Source organism: Pyrgilauda ruficollis, unplaced genomic scaffold, assembly GCF_017590135.1.
Source record: "Pyrgilauda ruficollis isolate IOZ18807 unplaced genomic scaffold, ASM1759013v1 scaffold6, whole genome shotgun sequence".
Classification (NCBI taxonomy): domain Eukaryota; kingdom Metazoa; phylum Chordata; class Aves; order Passeriformes; family Passeridae; genus Pyrgilauda; species Pyrgilauda ruficollis.
In genome coordinates this window covers 17115928-17134453 of record NW_024527710.1, presented here as the reverse complement: position 1 = coordinate 17134453, position 18526 = coordinate 17115928, and the positions used below count along the sequence as shown (strand labels likewise).

The following is an 18526-nucleotide window of genomic DNA, read 5'->3' as shown; positions in this document are numbered from 1 at the left end:
CACCAACTCCTGTTAGCTGAGCTCAGGAATATTCTGGTATTTTTCATGTTCCAGTCCCCTGGCTTTGTGGATCACTTTATTTTACAGATGGAGTACCTTAAAGTTTGTTAATTGCCTTAAAAATGCTTTTTATTAAAGTCAGCTGAAAGCAAAAGTACAAAAAGAAAATTTACCACATCCAAAGCAGACAACCCAATATAAAAAAATCCTGCATAAGAGGTTTGATGTTGTTTACAACAAAAACCACACAGCATAAAGTATATTTTTCTTCCTTTCTGTGTGAGGCTGAGATAATGACCACCCCCTACTCCACCTCCAGAGAGCCCTAAGTTACAGACCCTGCAATAATCTTTTATACCTCTTCAGCAATTACTTGAAGTGATTTCCAGCCCCAGCTGAGCCTCTGAGCCCTCCTCCCTCCCAGGCTCTCTAACCTTGCCTGGAGGAACATCCCCAAACCAGCCTTGAAACTGCAGAATGCCCTCTGGCATGTCTGAGTGTCTCACTCACCCAGAAAGCAAAGCCAGAGTCAATAACCACCACTAATCAACTCGACCATCACTAAATTATTCAGCTGGCAGCAGAGCTGTGCCCCCACCCTGCAGAGAAAATGTTTGTATCTTAGAGCAGTGCCTCTTCCATGTGCTGCCAGGAATCAAATCCCTGAAAATTCACTGTCCTGGATTACAGAAAATCATTGCAAGTTGTTAAGTGGGCAGCGTTCACCCACTCTGGGGTGATAACGGGCTGGGATTTCAGAGGATGGTGGGATGGTTTGGGTTGGGAGGCACCTCAGAGCCAATCTCATCCCATCTCCTGCCGTGGGACACCTTCCACTAGGCCAGGCTGATCTAAGCTCTGCTCAACACCCACAGCCTCTCTGGACAAAGCCCTCATCCCATCTGGATGAGTACAATTCAAAACAATTCCTTGATGCCCTGCTCTCTGAGGATTTAGGATGAAAATCTCACGGGTGTCCTGGGGAGCCTCAAACCTCATTTTAGGGATGTTTCTGAAAACACTTCTTTTTTTTTTTTTTTGTCCCTGTTTTAAATTCCCACTCTGAGGTTACTTTTACAAGTTTGATTGGACTACAACCAAAAACAAAAAAAAAGAAAAAAAAATCAAAAACTGAGAGCCCTGTTCTTCAGCCAGCTCCACTCTGCACTTTAATTGCTTTAAAGCAGAGGCCATGTGTTGTGTTCTCTCAGGGGTACATGGGAAGGTGAAATGAAAGTGAGTGAAGAAAAAAAATACCTTATAAAAAATCAGCACTTAGAGGGAAATGAAATAGAGCTGCTCCAGAGCAGTCTGAAGATCAACAGCATGAAGACAACTCCCAAGGACAACCCTTCCTTGGGCATGCCTTTCCTGCAAGCACATCCTTCCAGCTCCCCAAGCACAGAGCCCCAGCTCTGGTCTATAATACATCACTGGAAAGGGTTTGCAGTTTAAGGGGATGGACATCTCCTCACCAAAAAACATTTCACAGGGGTTAAGACATCACTCTTCAACCTCCTGAACAAATTAACCTCCCTGCTCACCGGCTGTATTTTTCAAGTCTCTACTTGGTGATTCCTGATGAGATTCCTGAGGTTATGACTTAAAAGTTGCACTCTATATTTCATTTCGAAGCAGCCTGTCCCTGGCTGCCAGATTTATTATTCTAAAAGCTGGGCCTGTACATCTTGTGCTCAAGGAAGATATAAAATATTCTGAGAGAGCTTTCCCATCCCATGTGAGCTGCTGTGGAGCACCCTCAGCTCAGCATTTTCAGATCAAGAAAATTTTAGTACAACATGGGTGAGGCCCTTACAGGCTTGCCATGCTCTGAGCAGCATTCCTGGCTTCCCCCAAGCTGATAAATTCCTTCTGAGATGCCAGGAGCTGGGGTTCATGTCCTTCAGGGGTTTGTGGGCACTTCTGCTGAAGCCAATTACAGATCATCCTCATTTCTCTGCACTGCACCAGTGAATCTTGGACACAACATTTCTGCCACGCGAGACCTCCAGGAGTGATGAGCTCCTTTGGTCTTGCCTTTTTTAAAATACAGAAGATGTCCACGTGTGTAACTGAGTTAAAACCAAACGACAGAGAGCAAGACACGTCCATCACTCAGCCCCACGGAGCTGTTTTGTTCTATTTTCTCTCTAAGCCATGAAACTCAGAAAGACAGAAACTTTCCAACAGCCCTGAGCAGTATTTGCTTTTACTCCTCATTATGTCACGTGAACTTCATTTCAACTCTTTACAAAAGGTTTTCTGACTCCAGGGCAACAAAAAAAAAAAACCCAAAAAAAGGCATCAAAGTAATTTGGAGAAGATCAGAAGACAGAAAAATGGGAGGTTCCCTGCCTGTGGCAGGGGGGTGCAAGTGGAGGATCTTCAAGGTTTCCAACCCAAACTCTTCCAGGATTCTGGGATCCCACCAGCTGTGGCCACAGCTCTGAGCTCCTGCCTTGAGGAGAAGGGGCTGTTTTGGAGCAGGGAGTTATGGAGAATCCCAGAGAGGCTCTGTGCACATGGCAAATGATCAGGTTAGGCTGTGGTTTCCCAAAAGCACCTTGTTTCCTATGAAACACCATTTCTTGCCTTTCAATGAGCAGATTCAGAATTATGAGAAGAAACAGGGACTCATTTTGGGTAAGTCCTGTAAGTTGAGGATCTGAAAATTGGGGAGTTGGACCTCCTTCCCTTCATGGTTTGTTACTGCACAGACTTTTAAAATCAACTCCTGGGAGGACACTTTAATGAATAAACTAATGAAAGCATAATACTTAACCAAAACCATTTACTCAATTTAAAGACTAAAACCCTTTGCATTTTTCTCATCTGCTCTGTAAAGCAGTTATTTACAATTTTCATTTATTTATATTAAAATCTCATTAAAGACACACAGAATATTGCATCTGACAGACTGCCATGTATTATTTCCAAATTCCAGTTAAATGAAAAAGCAGGGAGATGACTAACACCGAGCAACGTATTTGAATTTACTCAACACTGAGGAGCTTGACAAAAAAAAAGGGGACTGGGGGCAAAGCTGTGCATGGCTGGAAAGAGTGAAAACTAACCCAGCTCCATCTCCATGGGAAACAAAGGAATTCATCCCAGCTCCACATAACTGGAGACTGGGATAAATGGGGCCAAAACCTGAATTTTTTCCAATTTCAGCTTTAATGCTGTAAAAGATCCAGCCCACACTCTGCAAAAGAAAACTTTATTTTTCCTTTTGATTTCCTTTCTTCTTTCCTTTCAATTTTTTTACTTTTTTTTTTTTCTTTTCTTTACCCTAGAAGAAAACTGCTACATTGCAACTGTCTGTACCTGCTGACACTTTGATGCTTAATGATGCACTACTGTGATATTTTGGGCAAAAACTGCATGTACCAGAGTAGTTCCACTGCCTGAAGAGTCTCAGTGTCAGGGAATTCAGGAGAACCCAGCAAAGACACCTCTGCAACAGAGACTCGTTGACTGAAAGAACTGAATTTGACATTTAAAAAAACCCAATCTGGCTTCTCTTACACTGCAGCAAAGCTTCTCTCAAATGGGAAGTGGAGAGGAGACAGCAAGAGCAGAGGCAGAGAGGGGTTTATGGGGTTTAGCATCACTAATTTGCTGAGCTCATGCTTGAACTGATACATTTTAATTCATCTGAAGATAATTTTTTTTAAAACCAGCATATCAAGGAGGCAGATTAAGCCAAAAGACACAGAAAGCAATAAAAGATTACCTTTGGTTTACCTCTGTTCTGCAAGGGCTTTTGCTGGCAGGCAGATAAATCACAGTTTGTTTAAACAGCTACTGAGCATTTCTGCTCTCAAGACAGAGGTGTTATCCTTGCTGAGACAGCTCTACCTCTGCAACATTAATTTCTAGTCCAGCCATTCCAACTTCTGATTCACAATGGTTAAATAAAAGAAAACACATTTGCAACCTCTGACAACAGCAGAAAAACTACTGAAACACAAACAACTTAAACAGGAGCATCACCAGATCTGACACAAGGCAAAATCACCTATTTTTTATTGGAGGTTATGGTTGGCTTGTCCTCCCTGTTTTCCACAATTTATTAGAGCAATTACCTATGAAGGGCATTATTATTTTCCATGTTTTCTCTGTCTCTGTCTGCTGCAAACATTATTTTAACAGAAACTCACCAGGGGAGTGTCTTTGCCCCCGACGATGCTGAGCCCGAGGCCTGAGCGACCCTTGGAGATCTCTATGGTCATCTCCTGCCCTGGAACTATAGGACAAGTGGCTGGATCCACAGGCAGTGGAGGTGGGAAGACACCTGGGAACATCACAAGGGCAAGAATTCAGTCACACAAGACAGTAAGAAAATGGGAACCACCAAAGGAATGGTGTGACAACAGCTAATTTAGCTTTTTTTTTGCTCTTCACCTTCATAAAATTGAACTAGAGGGCCACCCCTGAGTCACTTCTGAAGTCTCTAAACCAGAGTGACTTGAGTTCTGGGAATAAATGCTGCCAGTAAAAGCCTGGGGGGACACCTAATTTAGTTTTCACCTCTGCAATTCAGATCATGGTGGAAAGGGGTATTCCTTTCAGGCCAGGTAAAGCCATATTCCAGCACCATGGAATGAACAGCATGTCCCAAACTGCCTTTCCTTCTATTTCAATCAAAAACAAGATCATCTTGGTATGTAAAAGTCAAGAAAAACAAGTGAAGACACCTCCAAGCTCTCAAAAATCATGACAGGAGAGAAAAATACAAACACCTTATAAAATAACCGAGAATAGGTCATTGGATGCTCAAAGGAACAAAACTTCAGCAGAAATTATCTGGAAAACAAAATGAAAACACCCATTTTGGGTTAGGGTAGTAAAAACACACAACATTGTGGCAAAATCACTGGCTCCTACCACGGCTGGTGACTTCTGGCTCTGGAGAAAGGCGAGGAGGGGCTGGCTCCAGGGGCACCTCCTGGGAGCTCCCAGGGGCTGTCGTGGAAGATTTGGGCTGCTTCATCTGGCTGAGGACCTGAAAGCAAAGCAGAAGCAAGAGAGATCAGTTATCAGTCTCCATGGTGTGGTGAGGTCACTGTGCTTCACTAAATCCTCCAAATCAACAGGAGGAAAACAAGTAATTCCCACACATTCAAAGAGGAGCCAGTCATTTTTTATGTCTTCACCAATAAAATTATTTTAATGTCTTCCCAGTTAATCCCTTCCCCCCAAGAATCACTCAGTCTTTAACCAAATCAAGCCCTCAGAACCCTCCCTTGCTGGTTAACATGAAGACACAAACGTTTTCCTGAACACACATACGTTTTCTGGGAGCTGCTCCTCTGTCTCCTGCTCGTCTGCCACCACTGGTGTGTCAGCTCTACATTTCACATCCTAAAAAGTCAAAAAACAAAACAAGATGTATTGAAAATGTCTCACTAGCTCCAATAAAATACCCTCCAAAACTCAGAATGATGATTGCAGGGAAATCCAGTGATGTTTTGGAGGGACAGGATGCCGGGAATGGCTTCCAGAGGGCAGGGATGGATGGGATATTGAGAAGGAATTCCTGGCTGGGCTGGAATTCCCAGAAAAATGTGGCTGCCCCATTCCTGGCAGTGCCCAGGGCCAGCTTGGAGCAGCCTAGGGCAGTGGGAGGTGTCCCTGCCATGGCAGGGGTGGCACTGGATGGAATGAAAGTCCCTCCCAACCCAAACCAGCCTGGGATTCCAGGATTTCTCCATGTAAATCCATTTGTACCACCAAGCAATGCTGAAGCCCAAACCTTAAACGAGGCAAAGCTGCTGTGAGCACAGGGAGTAGCAGGAGTTATTAAAATATCAGGAGTTATTAACATCACACCCCTCAGCTCTGAGGGCACGCAGGGCACAGCAGGGATTTTTGGAGAGGGAATTATCACAGACTGCTCTGGAATGACTGGGACAGCAATTCCCAAGCTGTGTGTAGGGACCCCTCGGTGCCCACAGCAGGAAGGGGCTCCAAGTCATTTGCTCTCTCCTCCCCCTCCTTTTTTGGCTCTCCTAAATAAAGCAACTGCTTTTTAATGCCCCATTAAAAAGATCTCCAGCAATGGTGCTTCAATCACTGGCTCCACTCGTAGCCTAATTTATTCCTCTACCTTTGCAATACACAAAAATATGTTTTAATATCCTACTTTTACAACTGCTTCCAGACAGGTACAGTGCCCTCCCTTGTTAGCTCTTCACTAAACCTGGGCCACTTTGATCCCAGTAATAGTTATTTTTCTTATCCCATATTAAAACCCCTGATCAACAGCCTAGCTTGCAGAAAAACTAAGTATCAACTTCCCAAGATTACCTCAAACCTTTTTCAAACATTCAAAAGTTACTCTGCATCTCAGCAAGAATTTCTAATTAAGATGACAATTTCTATATTAAATAAAAAGCAAACAGAATTGTAGGTAACTCAGCTTGGAAGTACTGGCCTTGTTTGCTGGAGTTTCATTATGTTAAAAGATCCCAACCCCCACAGGATCTTTTTTTTTCCCCTTGAATTTTTCTCCAAGCTTGCTGAAACTCTACAACTGCAACTATTATCCAACAGGATAACAGGAAAAAAAGATAAAGGGGTGATCTCATTGTATTATCAGAGGTGTCAGGGGAGGAATGGAAGACTGCTCTGTCATTTTCTGAGAGATTGTTTTAATGAGCAATGAAAAATTACTTCATACTTCCCTTTTTCATTGTGATGTGTGACTAAAATCTGAAGCCTCATCTTGCACCACAAGCAAGCACCAGGCACCACCTTTACATCTCCCTGATCTTTTAACTGTGCTCGAGGTACCTGAACAAAATGAGCACCAAATACACTCAGCATTTGTCAAAAGCCTGCAGTCCCACTGGTTTAATCAAATTCAACCCCTCAACTCCATCCAAAAGCACTTTTACACTGCCCCTCCTCTTTGCCAGTGTTTCAAGGATTTGTTTTCTCTTTGTGGTGAAGACAGATTATTGTTCCACGTTCAAACCTTTAAAGGCAAATTAATCCATTCTCACATACCATTTTCACTTTGTCAGATTAAATCTTCCAAGAGCATCTCAAAGCTCCTTCCTCCAATTCTTTTCCAAGCACACCTTATAGAAAATCAGATTTCTTCAATCTAGGACCTTGCAGGAGGCCACCTCAAACCTCAGCTAACAAACACACAGACTCTGCCTAACACTTCCACTGGCTCCAGTTCAGAAACAAAGTTGTTTTCCTTCCCTCTTCTTATCATCCCAGCCTACAATGATGTCCATTATACAACTTTATAGCTTTTAAAGTGATGAAGTGACAACAAAGAGTATGTTGTGAGAGACTGACAAATTTATCAGCAACAGATGAGCAGAGAACGATGTGAATTTTTTAACTTTCCTTTTATTACAGCTGTCACTTGGTGAGACATCCTGCCCATGCTTTGAGCTGTACATACTTGTGGAAGATCTCTGCTGATAAGCACATACTTTTTATTTACTCAGTGAACTTGATCTTACTTGTTGACTTTCACATTCCTGATTTCTCCTGACATGTGACTGAGAAATTCAGTAACAATGGTGAGGTAGCACTGAGGCTTTGGTAGCAGCATCATGCTGTGAAAAACAAGGCACTGTTTTCTTTTGCTTCACTAGAACACTGCAAGACAAATCTCCCTTCCCCAAAACACCAATTTCTATTGTGCTGCACTGCAGAGTCAAAATCTTAATGCCAGTTAAGAAAAAAACCTCTCCCCTGGGGCCAGAACCGTCAGCACACTCCCAAAACTGAGATCCGCTCAGGAATATTCCCCATGCAGTTTTAAAATCCTGACTGAAAGAACACTCTGAAATTATCAAACTGGCTTTTGCCATTATTTTTCATCCATTTATTCCCCTAAGCCAAGGGCTGGCCCAACTGAAGGCATTATGGAATGAGCAGTTGGGTCTGTAGGAATTCCAATTCTAAGTGCAGGCCTTTGCCTTCTCTTACCTCTCTGCCATTGCTCTGTTTGGGACAGCTCTTTTTCTTTCTTTTTACCTTTCAACTTGTGCCCTTTGGCTCCACAGTTCCCTTCTTTCTTGCTGCCAACATATTCTGGGTTTCCTGTGGTTCCAGAAGCATCTTCCCCCCACACCTACCTTTGCTGCAATTTCTTTTTCCCATTAAATTCACCCCTCCTCTAACACCACTCAAAGAGCTTCCCAGCACCACAGCCCACACCAAAAGTTCACTTTTGTGTAACACATTTTATGTGGTTTTATCTGCTTCAGTCTTTGAGCAATTTCTCCTCTTACCTTGCAATCCCTCTAAAATTTCTTGCCAAGTTGAGCAAGAACTGCAATAAAACCAGGTGAGTGACACCTGCAAATACATACAGGGAAAATCTGACTCCTTTATATTCCAGCCCATCAGAGGAATCTGCACTGGGCTACCAAACAGCAAGAACTCAACCTCTTAGTAATCCATTAGGGACATAAATCAATCCATGGCTGATTAATTCTGATGCTTGAATAGCACATAACACTTCCTAACTCTTGGAATTTGCAGACTCATTAGTTAAACACTTACTAGCTGCAGAACATTATGTATATTCAATTTATATTTGCAAACCCCATGACACTCCTTGCAAGAGACATGATGGAGCAGGAAGAAGATATCTAAGAGGAAAAATATCCAGAAATGTCAGATTTCCTTAGCTGAGGACACACAGCAAGTCCTGCACTCCTTGAAACTGGAGCAGGCAGCAAAAAGACTCTCTCAGCAAATTCTGATGTACCTCTAGCTTAGGCATGTTTAGTGTTTTCCATTTTAAATTTCTAACACAGTGTCCAAAAAGAAGTAATCAGAGCTGCACCCTGAAGGACTTACAGATTCCTGATAATGCATGATCCTGACCTATCAAACAACAAAAATCTCCATCTGTGTCAATGAGAAGTTCAGTATTTATTACAGTGCACGCTGACAGAACCACATTAAAGCTCAAGTTATGGCCTTAATGCAGAAATCACTGAGAGCAACTCTATAGCTGTGCTATTCAGGAGGCAAGACTAGATTATGATAATAGACATCTTGGCCTTAGAATTTATGAAGCTATGAATATAAATGAGGATATGATTTACAGACCAGGCTTTTTCTAAAGTTTGTCACACATGGATGGCAGGAGTGGAAACACAATCCCCTCACTCACCAAGAACCCAAGAGAGGGCCAAAATGCTACGTGGAAACTCTTATCTTGGTATTTTAACAGGTTTTACTGAGTGCTCAGTTCATGAAAACATGGGTTCATGGCTCAGTTCATGGGTATGTAAAGCTGAGTTTGATTCTGCTTTTACATGTACTGGAGATTATCTGACCAAAGTGCTGCAACACTCCAATAAAAAGGCAGAGAAAACCAATCAAGCCCAGAGAGCCTCCACATTCTGAACTCTAATAATCCTTAAATATTGCCTCAAGTCACTCACAGCTTTGCTGGGTTCCTCATCAGTCAAGCTTTTCATGACAACTTCCAAACTTGGGTCTTCCTCACCTCCTGCAGGTTCCGTGCCACCGTGCTCCTGGGAGAAAGGATTGACAACAGCTTTTAAACAGAGCTCTGGGCCCCCATAGCAGCTAAACAGAAAAACTGGACAGTTTTACCCTTTTCTGTTGTGTTTTTTAGACAAGGGGCAGCATGACAAGGTGGAAAGATCCACAATTAAAGCCTCCCAGTGTCAGGGGGTGAGTGAGGGATGTAACTCTGGGAAGGCAGACATTGGTCCCCACTTGGCTGACAAAAAGCACCATAAAATATTCCCAAAACTGCACTTAGGGGCAGCTCTGAAGGCCAGACTAATCCCTGCCAGCTGTGAAAGCTGTGGACTTGGTATGAAGAGCTTTTTTCTAGACCTCTGTCCCATGCTCAGCACGTTAAAGGAGTCCCAGTTTCCTTCACACAGTCTGAGCAGCTTGGCAAAATCATGGAATGGTTTGGGTGGGAAAGGACCCTAAAGTCCACCCAGTGCCACCCCCTGTCATGGGCAGGGACACCTCCCACTGTCCCAGGCTGCTCCAGCCTGGCCTTGGGCACTGCCAGGGATCCAGGGCAGCCACAGCTGCTCTGGGGGTTCCATCCCAGCCCCTCTCCATCCTCCCAGCCAGGAATTCCTTCCCAATACCCCATCTAAATCCCTCTTTTCCAGCTTAAAGCCATTCCCTGTGTCCTGTCCCTCCAGGCCTTGTCCTCAGTCCCTCTCCAGCTCTCCTGGAGCCCCTCCAGACCCTGCCAGGGGCTCTGAGCTCTCCCTGGATCCTTCTCCTCTCCAGGTGAGCACCCCCAGCTCTCCCAGCCTGGCTCCAGCTCTGCAGCAGCTCCAGAGCCTCCCCTGGACTCTTTAGGCCTAGAAACAAAACTATTTCTGAATTTTCATTAGGCATTTTACATTTAAGTAAATGTAAACTCAAATGTCTGGACCACCACTTGAGAGGACAAAGCACCTCTGTTCACTGTTGCAAAAAAATAACCTCATTCTGGTGATTGAAACTTCTAAAACCAGATTTTACAGCAATTAATATTGAACAGACTCTGTTTCTGGAGGCTTGCCCAGAGTATCACACCACAACACAAGACCCTGATTTAAGGTGCATTTACTGTTTATCACTTCTCATATAACAAAGATAAAGAGATAAGCTGCAGATAAAGAGATAAGATAAAGATCAAGAGATGAGCTGAAGAAAACTAACACAGTAATCCATGGTAACTATAGCACCCTGATAGTCCATTCCACCAGCCAGGCTGTTTAATGTGATCTGACAAGTTACATGTAGGGTGCATGTAACACACAATGTTAAATATTTATGTGGTATTTCAAAGATATTTGAAGATATTTCAAGATATAAGGCTATTTTTTCTTTATTTAAAGAGAGGAAGAGCTGCCAAAGAAAGCAATGTAAACTTCTGTATAACATCACTATATTTGGTTATGTTGATTTTATGTAATAAAAAGATACCAGCTAGAAGTAAAAACCTGTATTTACTTATAAAACAAACATAATGTAAATAGTCAGAACTTGCCATTAATGCATGAAACTCAACCCACAAGCATCTACCTCTAAAGGCAAACACAGACACACTTGGGTAGGGTCTAATTACAGCCAGTTGACCAGAGGACAGAATGCACATAAACAAAGCTTTGTGCTTCCTCCTGAAGGCACAAATATTAAACAAATGCAGGTAATTAAAGATAAAATAACTCTGTGAATTGTCAAGTAATTTACAAAGCACCAGCTGCACCTGGGACGCGCTGCTGGTGTGGAGGAGAGAAGGAAAAGCCAAAGCCCTGTCCACAAATGACTGAGATCCAAACAAAACACGAGCAGTTCTTGCTCTGTGCAGCACCAGGCCTGCAAGGAGCAGCCATCAGAGGTAAGAGAGTCTGGAAAACAGCAGCAGGAGTGCAAACAGGAGATGAATCCAGCCTCACCTCCCGTGGCCCCGTGCTGAGGGATCCCAGCCACGCTCATGGAAATACCAGGAGTTCAATGCACATGGATTTATTGAGGCAAGACCAATCCCCAATTGAATTACAAAACATCTTTTGCTTTATTAGCTCAGATAGAAATAGAATTAAAAAGCAACAGCGAGGCTAAGCGTGTAGTTTATCTAGAAAATTTAGTTACACCATATTGAGATGTCAAAATGATAACGAGTGTGGTGGCTGCAGGGATTCCTGGTGCACAGGGGAGCAATCAGTCTGCACTGGGGCTGAGGTAGCAACAAAAATCACAGAAAACACTGGCAGCATTACCACACTGAGATTGTTTTTTGCATTTAGGGTTACTCCAGGCAGAACTGCCTCAGCACAACCAGCTGAAAAAGGAGCAGGACAAGGTTTAAATTCGGTGGAGGAGGCAAGGTTTTAGTTTGGATCCTTCTCCTCCTGCACAGCAAGTACCCTGTTTAATAGCTGCTGTTAATGCCATGCAGGTCTGTGGAACAACCAGATCAATAAAAAAGAGACAGGGCAAAATAAGCCTATTAGGCCAAGTCTCTACCCAACACATTTTACGACCCCGGGTTTAATTAGACAAGGTGCTCAAACTTATCACGAGCTGCTAATTACGATTAATCTATTCAATTTAGCAGTCTCTAATTAAAAACAACAGCCCACAAACCTTACCTCAATGGCAGAGTGGGAGGCTGAAGGCAGTGGGAAGGGAGTGACAGCCATCTGGTTGACTGCATCTTCACTTCTGCACAACAAAACAAAACACCACGTTACAAAAACCAAACCAGGGTGGGCAAACTCTTCCTTGGACTTGGTTCTGCCCTTTAAAAAACACCCTCAACAGCATGACAACTGTTTTTTTTATCAGAGTTAGAGCTCAGAAAATCACTTCATTTTTGCTCTGGTTCCTTGCTCCCCAGCAGATCCCATCCCTCCATGGGAGCAGAGGGGGCTTATCTGGGACACACTGACATCATGTCCTTTGGAAATCTAATTTTGTGGGGATTATCAGAGGATGCAGTTGGAGTTTATGGTCCCTACATAGATGTGCTCACACTTAGTTAGCCTCTTTTAATGGTCTCTACATCTACTATAATCTGCTTGTTTATAGTTTCACGTTCACATTACTGAAATACAATACCTGTTTTCATGTAACAGATTGCTTTTTCTTTTTTTGTTCCTTTTCCCTGCAGTCTTTTCTAAAAGAGTCAATGTAAAAACTTGGAAGAGATTTTATAAAATGCAGGGAGAAGAGATGAACACTGATTCTCCCTCCATATAAAGTGAATTATTTTTCCAAAAGGCTTATGATGTATGGCATCTTTTTCTCTCTCTTTAAAATGCCTCTGAAGTTTACATCTGTTTACTTTGTTTTTTTATTTAACAGCATTTTGCCTTGCTGATGTTTTTCCTTGACTGCCATTGAAAATGATTTGTTTTCTGGAATCAGCTCTGTGGTTTTTTTGCCTCTGTAAAACGACACCAGGTAACAGATGACTTCAGTGATATCGTTTAAGGCAAATCATCACAGAATCACGGAATGGTTTGGGTGAGAAAGGACTTTGAATACATTATATACTATATAAAATACATATAATAAAGAACACACATGAAAAAAATAAAAAAATTAAAAAATAGATATAAAGATATTTATATATGTTTTTATATATATATATATATATATGTAAAATATATGAATAAATAAAGGACATATATAAATAAAAACTATATATACATAAGCTTTTGTAAGAAATACCCTAAAAATTGCTAGACAGAAGCTTCCTGACAAACTGGGGTGTAATTAATTATCCAAACTTGCTTTCACTTCATACACAAACACCTTTGTATTTTTTTACACCAGTGGGGAAAAAATATCTTTATGCAGCTTTAAGTGGATGGCCATTTTTATTCCAAGCAATAAAAAAACACTTATGGTAATTCCCCCAGGGAAAAAAAAAAAGTAAAAATATAAAAACCCCCAAGGTTACACAGTGTCACAACTTGTAATCTCCCCCTGCTAGGACTCGTACATATTTAAATACTTTAATGCTGCTTCAAAGGAGAATGCTTCAAAGCAGAATCAAAGTGGGAATATATTTTAAAGTGACAGATCTAATAATAAATTGCTGTTTCTGCTCTCCACAAGTGTCCTCAACTAAAATGTGAATTTATTTACGACTAAAAGGAGCAATCATTTTCTTTTGATGCAGGGGCAGACATCTTAGAAGTCTGATCATCATATTCAAATTACAGTGACTGCAGACGAGCATTCAACATATTTGGCAATAGTTGCTCCAGAACCACCTCCAAAAAAGCTGTTCCCAGTTGCTGGTGCTCAATCCTGCTTGGGGTTAAGGCGTCTAAACCTTCCCACTCAAGACAAAGCCTTCATTCCTTACTACATTTTACTTCTTTCTAATCTGAACAGGACCCCTGGACATTCCCAATGCTGTCTTGTAGACCAAAAAAAAAAAAAAAAAAAACTCATGATGTTCTGCTCCATCTGCACCTTTGCAGCTTAAGCAAAGGGAAATACATTTACTACTGCCTTAAATACCACAAAAACTTGGTACAAGAGAAGCCTAAAGAGAGCCACACACAAAGAGAAATCCAAAGGGAGCAGCCAGGAAGGTGCAGGAAGGAACGAAGAGAAGCTGAAGTTGGGTGCTGAAAGGCAAAACTAAGAGAAATCCCAAACCATTCCCACTTGGAGGGGCAACCCCAGCACCTCAGAGATTTAATTCCCCACAGGACACACTGAATTGCTCTCTGGGGGCTCCTGGCAGCTTCTGACTCACCACAGACCTCCAGATGTCCTCTGCACGTCTAAACCAAGGGAGAAGAACCTCCTGCCAAAATATCTGCACCACCAACACCGAGAGAGCATTTGCAAGGGGCTGTGGATGCTTTTTGTGGGAGTACATCAAGAATCAGAAGGAAAACCCAATAGCTTGTTTGAAGTGACACAAAAATCTGAGACAAAACAGAGATGTGGCAAGGGAATAAATGCCTCCTCTGCAAGGTGACACCAGGACATAAAGTCTTGCAGATTATTGAACGTTTATAAATGTATATGTATATAATAGTGTAAATAAATGTAGAACAGAGGAATAAATATCTCCTCCATAAGGTGACACCAGGACATAAAGTCTTGCAGATTGCTGAGAGCTTATAAATGTATATGTAAATAGCAGTGTAAATAAATGCAATAATAGTATAAATAAATGTAGAACAGGGGAATAAATATTTCCTCTGCAAGGTGACACCAGGACACAAAGAATGGCAGATTATTGAAAGCTTATAAATGTATATGTAAATAATAGTGTAAATAAATGAAATAGTAGTGTAAGTAAATGTAAAACAAGGGAATAAATGTTTCCTCTGTGTAATAAATGTTTCCACCTCACAAGGTGACACCAGGACTTAAAGAATGGCAGATTATCTAAAGCTTATATTTTCCACATCCTGCTTGTTAAGTTAAAATTAAAAAAAAAAAACCAAATCAAGATCTTGTATTTTCTCATCTTTGTCTTCGCTCTGGAAGCTCCTTTGGAAAAGAGGAGCTGCAGGAAAGCTGCACACTGGGCAGGCACACTGGGTTTCTCCTCCAAGGCAGGACCTTTGTGCATCTTCCTGAAAAATCTCTCCCCCAGCAGCAAGAACAGTCTTGCTCTGCACTTCCTCTCCTTCCACCCCCAAGTACAGGGGAGCCACAGGCACACGGGTATTTTAAATGAACAACTAATGTTCCTATAAACTGCAGCTTAGGTCATCAAAGGTTTTGCAGGAGCCCAAATTACTGAACTTCCTGAGCCATTCCTGAGCCTGTTCCCACACGTGTATGACAGAGAGGAGGAAACAGCTCTGGAGAAAACAGGAAAAGTTCAAACTTGCACACACACAGGGCCTGGCAAGGGCTTAGTTTTAAAGCTTTCCCACATGAAAGAAGCTCAGCAATCAAAGCAAGTAAAAACAGGAGTTTATACCCTTAAAATATGGCCAATTATGTAGGTTTGAACCAACGTAAAAATAATTTCTAATTATAATTATTTCTAATTATGATAGAAATAATTTCTAATAATTTTCTAATTATTATAGAAATAATTTTTAATAATTTCCTAATTATTATAGAAATAATTTCTAAAGCATGGCAGTGTTTGAGAGTGGCACTAAACATAAGATGTCACTTCTAGAGGCTCTGAAAGAAGAGTCAAAGCCACAGCAGTGGGGAGTGTTGAACAACCCAGACACTCCCCAGTCCTTGGAGCAGAAGGATCCCACTCCTCTGCACATCACCATAAATAACAGGAGATTACACCTGGAAGTGGAAGGAGGGGTTGGGTGACAGATTTGTGGGCTTCACAATCCCACCAGCAGGAAGCAACAATATCAGAGCAGCGGCTGCAGTGTGGGAGGGCTCAGGACAGATGACAGATGGAATTCAAATCAGAAAAAACCCTCACTATTGAAGCATTTCTCATGGTTCATCACAGCACAAGGCAATTTTTTTTTTTTAGGGGATAAAGGTAGACCAAGGAGTGACTCACAGGACTGAACACAATGGGAGGATGGTTTGCAATCAGTGGAATTCACTTTGGTTCAAGCACTCAGCTATATTTGATCTGCTCATTATACCAACACTGAAGCATCAAACCAGATTAAAGGCAGTTAATTGAGCATGAAAAAAGCACTGAATTTGCTGAATCATAAAATTCTCACTGTAAAAGAGCATTCTTGATGTAAACTGGATTTCCTACTCAGGATGTAAAATTTAATTATATTGTTTCATTGTGCATGGTACAGAGATGGACTTACAACACATGACCAAAACCCACAACGGGTAGAAACACATCCTATTTTGGGAACTGGGGCACAGACACTCCTAAAAGAAGCAAGTCCCTCTCTCATGTTATTACCTGGCTAATTCCTGTTGGAGAATCAGAGCAAGAATTTCCAAAGGCAACTAAGATATTACATCCTTATTGCCCCTAAAAAAAGCGAAGTGACACTCTAACTGCAAATCTTTTAGATGCTCTTAGAAGCTCAAGTAATTAATGAGACCACTGGGAAACAGGGCTGTGTTAAGACTTATATTTTGGAATCTGGCCAAAATCAACTGTTTTAAATAATCATCGTCAACTTAATTGAGGAAAAGATGCTCATAAAGCAGAGTGAGAAGCCTTCCAACATAAGGGGGTGTCTGTGATTCTCACAGCAGCTACTGAGCTGTGTCTCATCAGCAAAAATTCCAGGGAAGGGTGGGAATGCAATTGTAACACTACCTGGGTGTAAAAAAGTGTGAACAGACTTTTATGGCACATGTGGTAAGTCAGGATTTCAGCAGAAAGTCAAAAAGGCTGAGGATACCTTTTATCCTTTATCTTTGTCTAGAAAAAGCAATAAATTTGGGGCTGGAGCTGGATACTCTTTAAGGTCCCTTCCAACCTAAACCATTCTGTGATTCTCTGAAGTTATTTAATGATAGTTATTACAGCTCTCACAGAAAGGCTTTTCTGTGCCCAGGAATTTCTGGGCTTCTTTCACAACTGATTAAGGAGTTTATGGAAACATCCCCCTGCCCTGCACATGAACCAAAACACCAGGAATAGGAAAACCTGGATGCTGTTTCCTGCTTCCAAGGGGAAAGCAGCATGCTTATCACTCAGCATCCTGCATCTCAGGGAAAAAAGGCCTCAGGGTATCAGAGAGGGCACTTGGAACAGCCCAAAAATTCCACCAGCTTGGCTTTTATGCCCTGAATCAGCTCAGCCAGGACCTTTTCAAGCTCTGGATTGATGTGTTTCTACAAAATTATAATCTGCTCAAGTTTTTCACTGGTGAAATGAGAATATTTGTATTTTGATGAACATGAAGACCAAATTAATTTGTCTCAGAGCTCCTGCAGTCCGTGTCATTTTGCTGTGGTGAGCTGTGGTGTAACGTAGCCAAAACACATCCAGAGGCACAAAAAGGCCACAGCTCATGTTTTCACTCAGCAGCATCCACTGGGTTTGTGGTCTGAGCTGGAGGAATGGGAAGCACCAAGACAGACTGGGCTCATGGAACAGGGTTTGCATGAGAAGAGTAAATAATTCTTGTTTGTCCTTAAAATCCACATTGAAGAGAGACAGTCTAATTTGTCTTCGCTAGAACTTGAGCACACATCAAGGAACAAGGGACATTGGTTTTCTCCCCACGTTTGGGGCAGTGCTCCAGTTACTGAGGACATCCTTTCAGTGGGACAATTCCCTTTTATTGCTGTTCCAGTCCTGCCTGGGCTGAGCAAATAAACCCATCAGCTGTCAGTGCCAGGCCAAGAGCAGTGCAAGACATTGTGCTCTTGGGAAGATGGAAGTTTACACCCTCAGCAGCAGCACTTAAAAGCAGAAATTGGGGTTTTTTTTTAAATCTCTGAGATGGAAACAAGAATCACCCAATGGTATTTCCAATATCTATTTCTAGTATCTCTTGAATATTTGAGATGAATTTTTGCCTTGAAGATCACAATCAGAAAAGGAGAATTTTAGCTAAGAACCTACATGGCCTTTGTGTCTCAAAGGGCAAAAGCCACACCAAGGATCCCAAAGACACACCAAGGACCTGCAGCCCATGGAAGTGGCTCTGCCAGGGCCATTCCCTGGAGTTCTGCTTGGAGCACCAGGGCAGGCTGCAAGGAGCCCCCACTCTTGGCTTGGGCTCCCACAAGTCGTGGTTTTGCCTCTGGAACTTCCAACCAGCCCCATTTTCCACAGGCAATTAAATAATGGTGAGTGAGCTGTGGGACGTGACGTTGAATTTTCAATGGCTGGGGAAAGTAACACAGGAGCTGCAGGCAAGAGCATTAATCTCCTCCAGATCCTCTGAGCTGCCAAGGATAGCAACTCATTCCTCATGGTGCTAATGCTGCTCTTCCATCATTTCTGGGCACGCTGCACCAGGCAGAGCTGTGGCAGTAAATGTACACATTTATATGCATTCACCCACAGATTATTACATTGTTCACAGGGAGGCTATGGATGAGCCAGGAATATAAAACAATATCAAGTATGATGTATGTGTTGGTGGGAAGAGCA

At 42.2% G+C, this 18526-nt stretch overlaps 1 protein-coding gene across 1 annotated transcript in view; it reads right to left on the bottom strand.

Annotated features, from left to right (window-relative positions):
• PATJ (PATJ crumbs cell polarity complex component) overlaps positions 1-18526 on the bottom strand; it is a 130509-nt gene that overhangs the window by 26599 nt on the left and 85384 nt on the right. Inside the window, exons 29-33 of the mRNA XM_041483240.1 lie at positions 12126-12198; positions 9432-9524; positions 5296-5367; positions 4891-5008; positions 4164-4297 (exon numbers count right to left, since the gene is read on the bottom strand). Coding sequence (XP_041339174.1) covers positions 4164-4297; positions 4891-5008; positions 5296-5367; positions 9432-9524; positions 12126-12198 — 490 coding nt within the window. The remainder of the gene's footprint in view (positions 1-4163; positions 4298-4890; positions 5009-5295; positions 5368-9431; positions 9525-12125; positions 12199-18526) is intronic.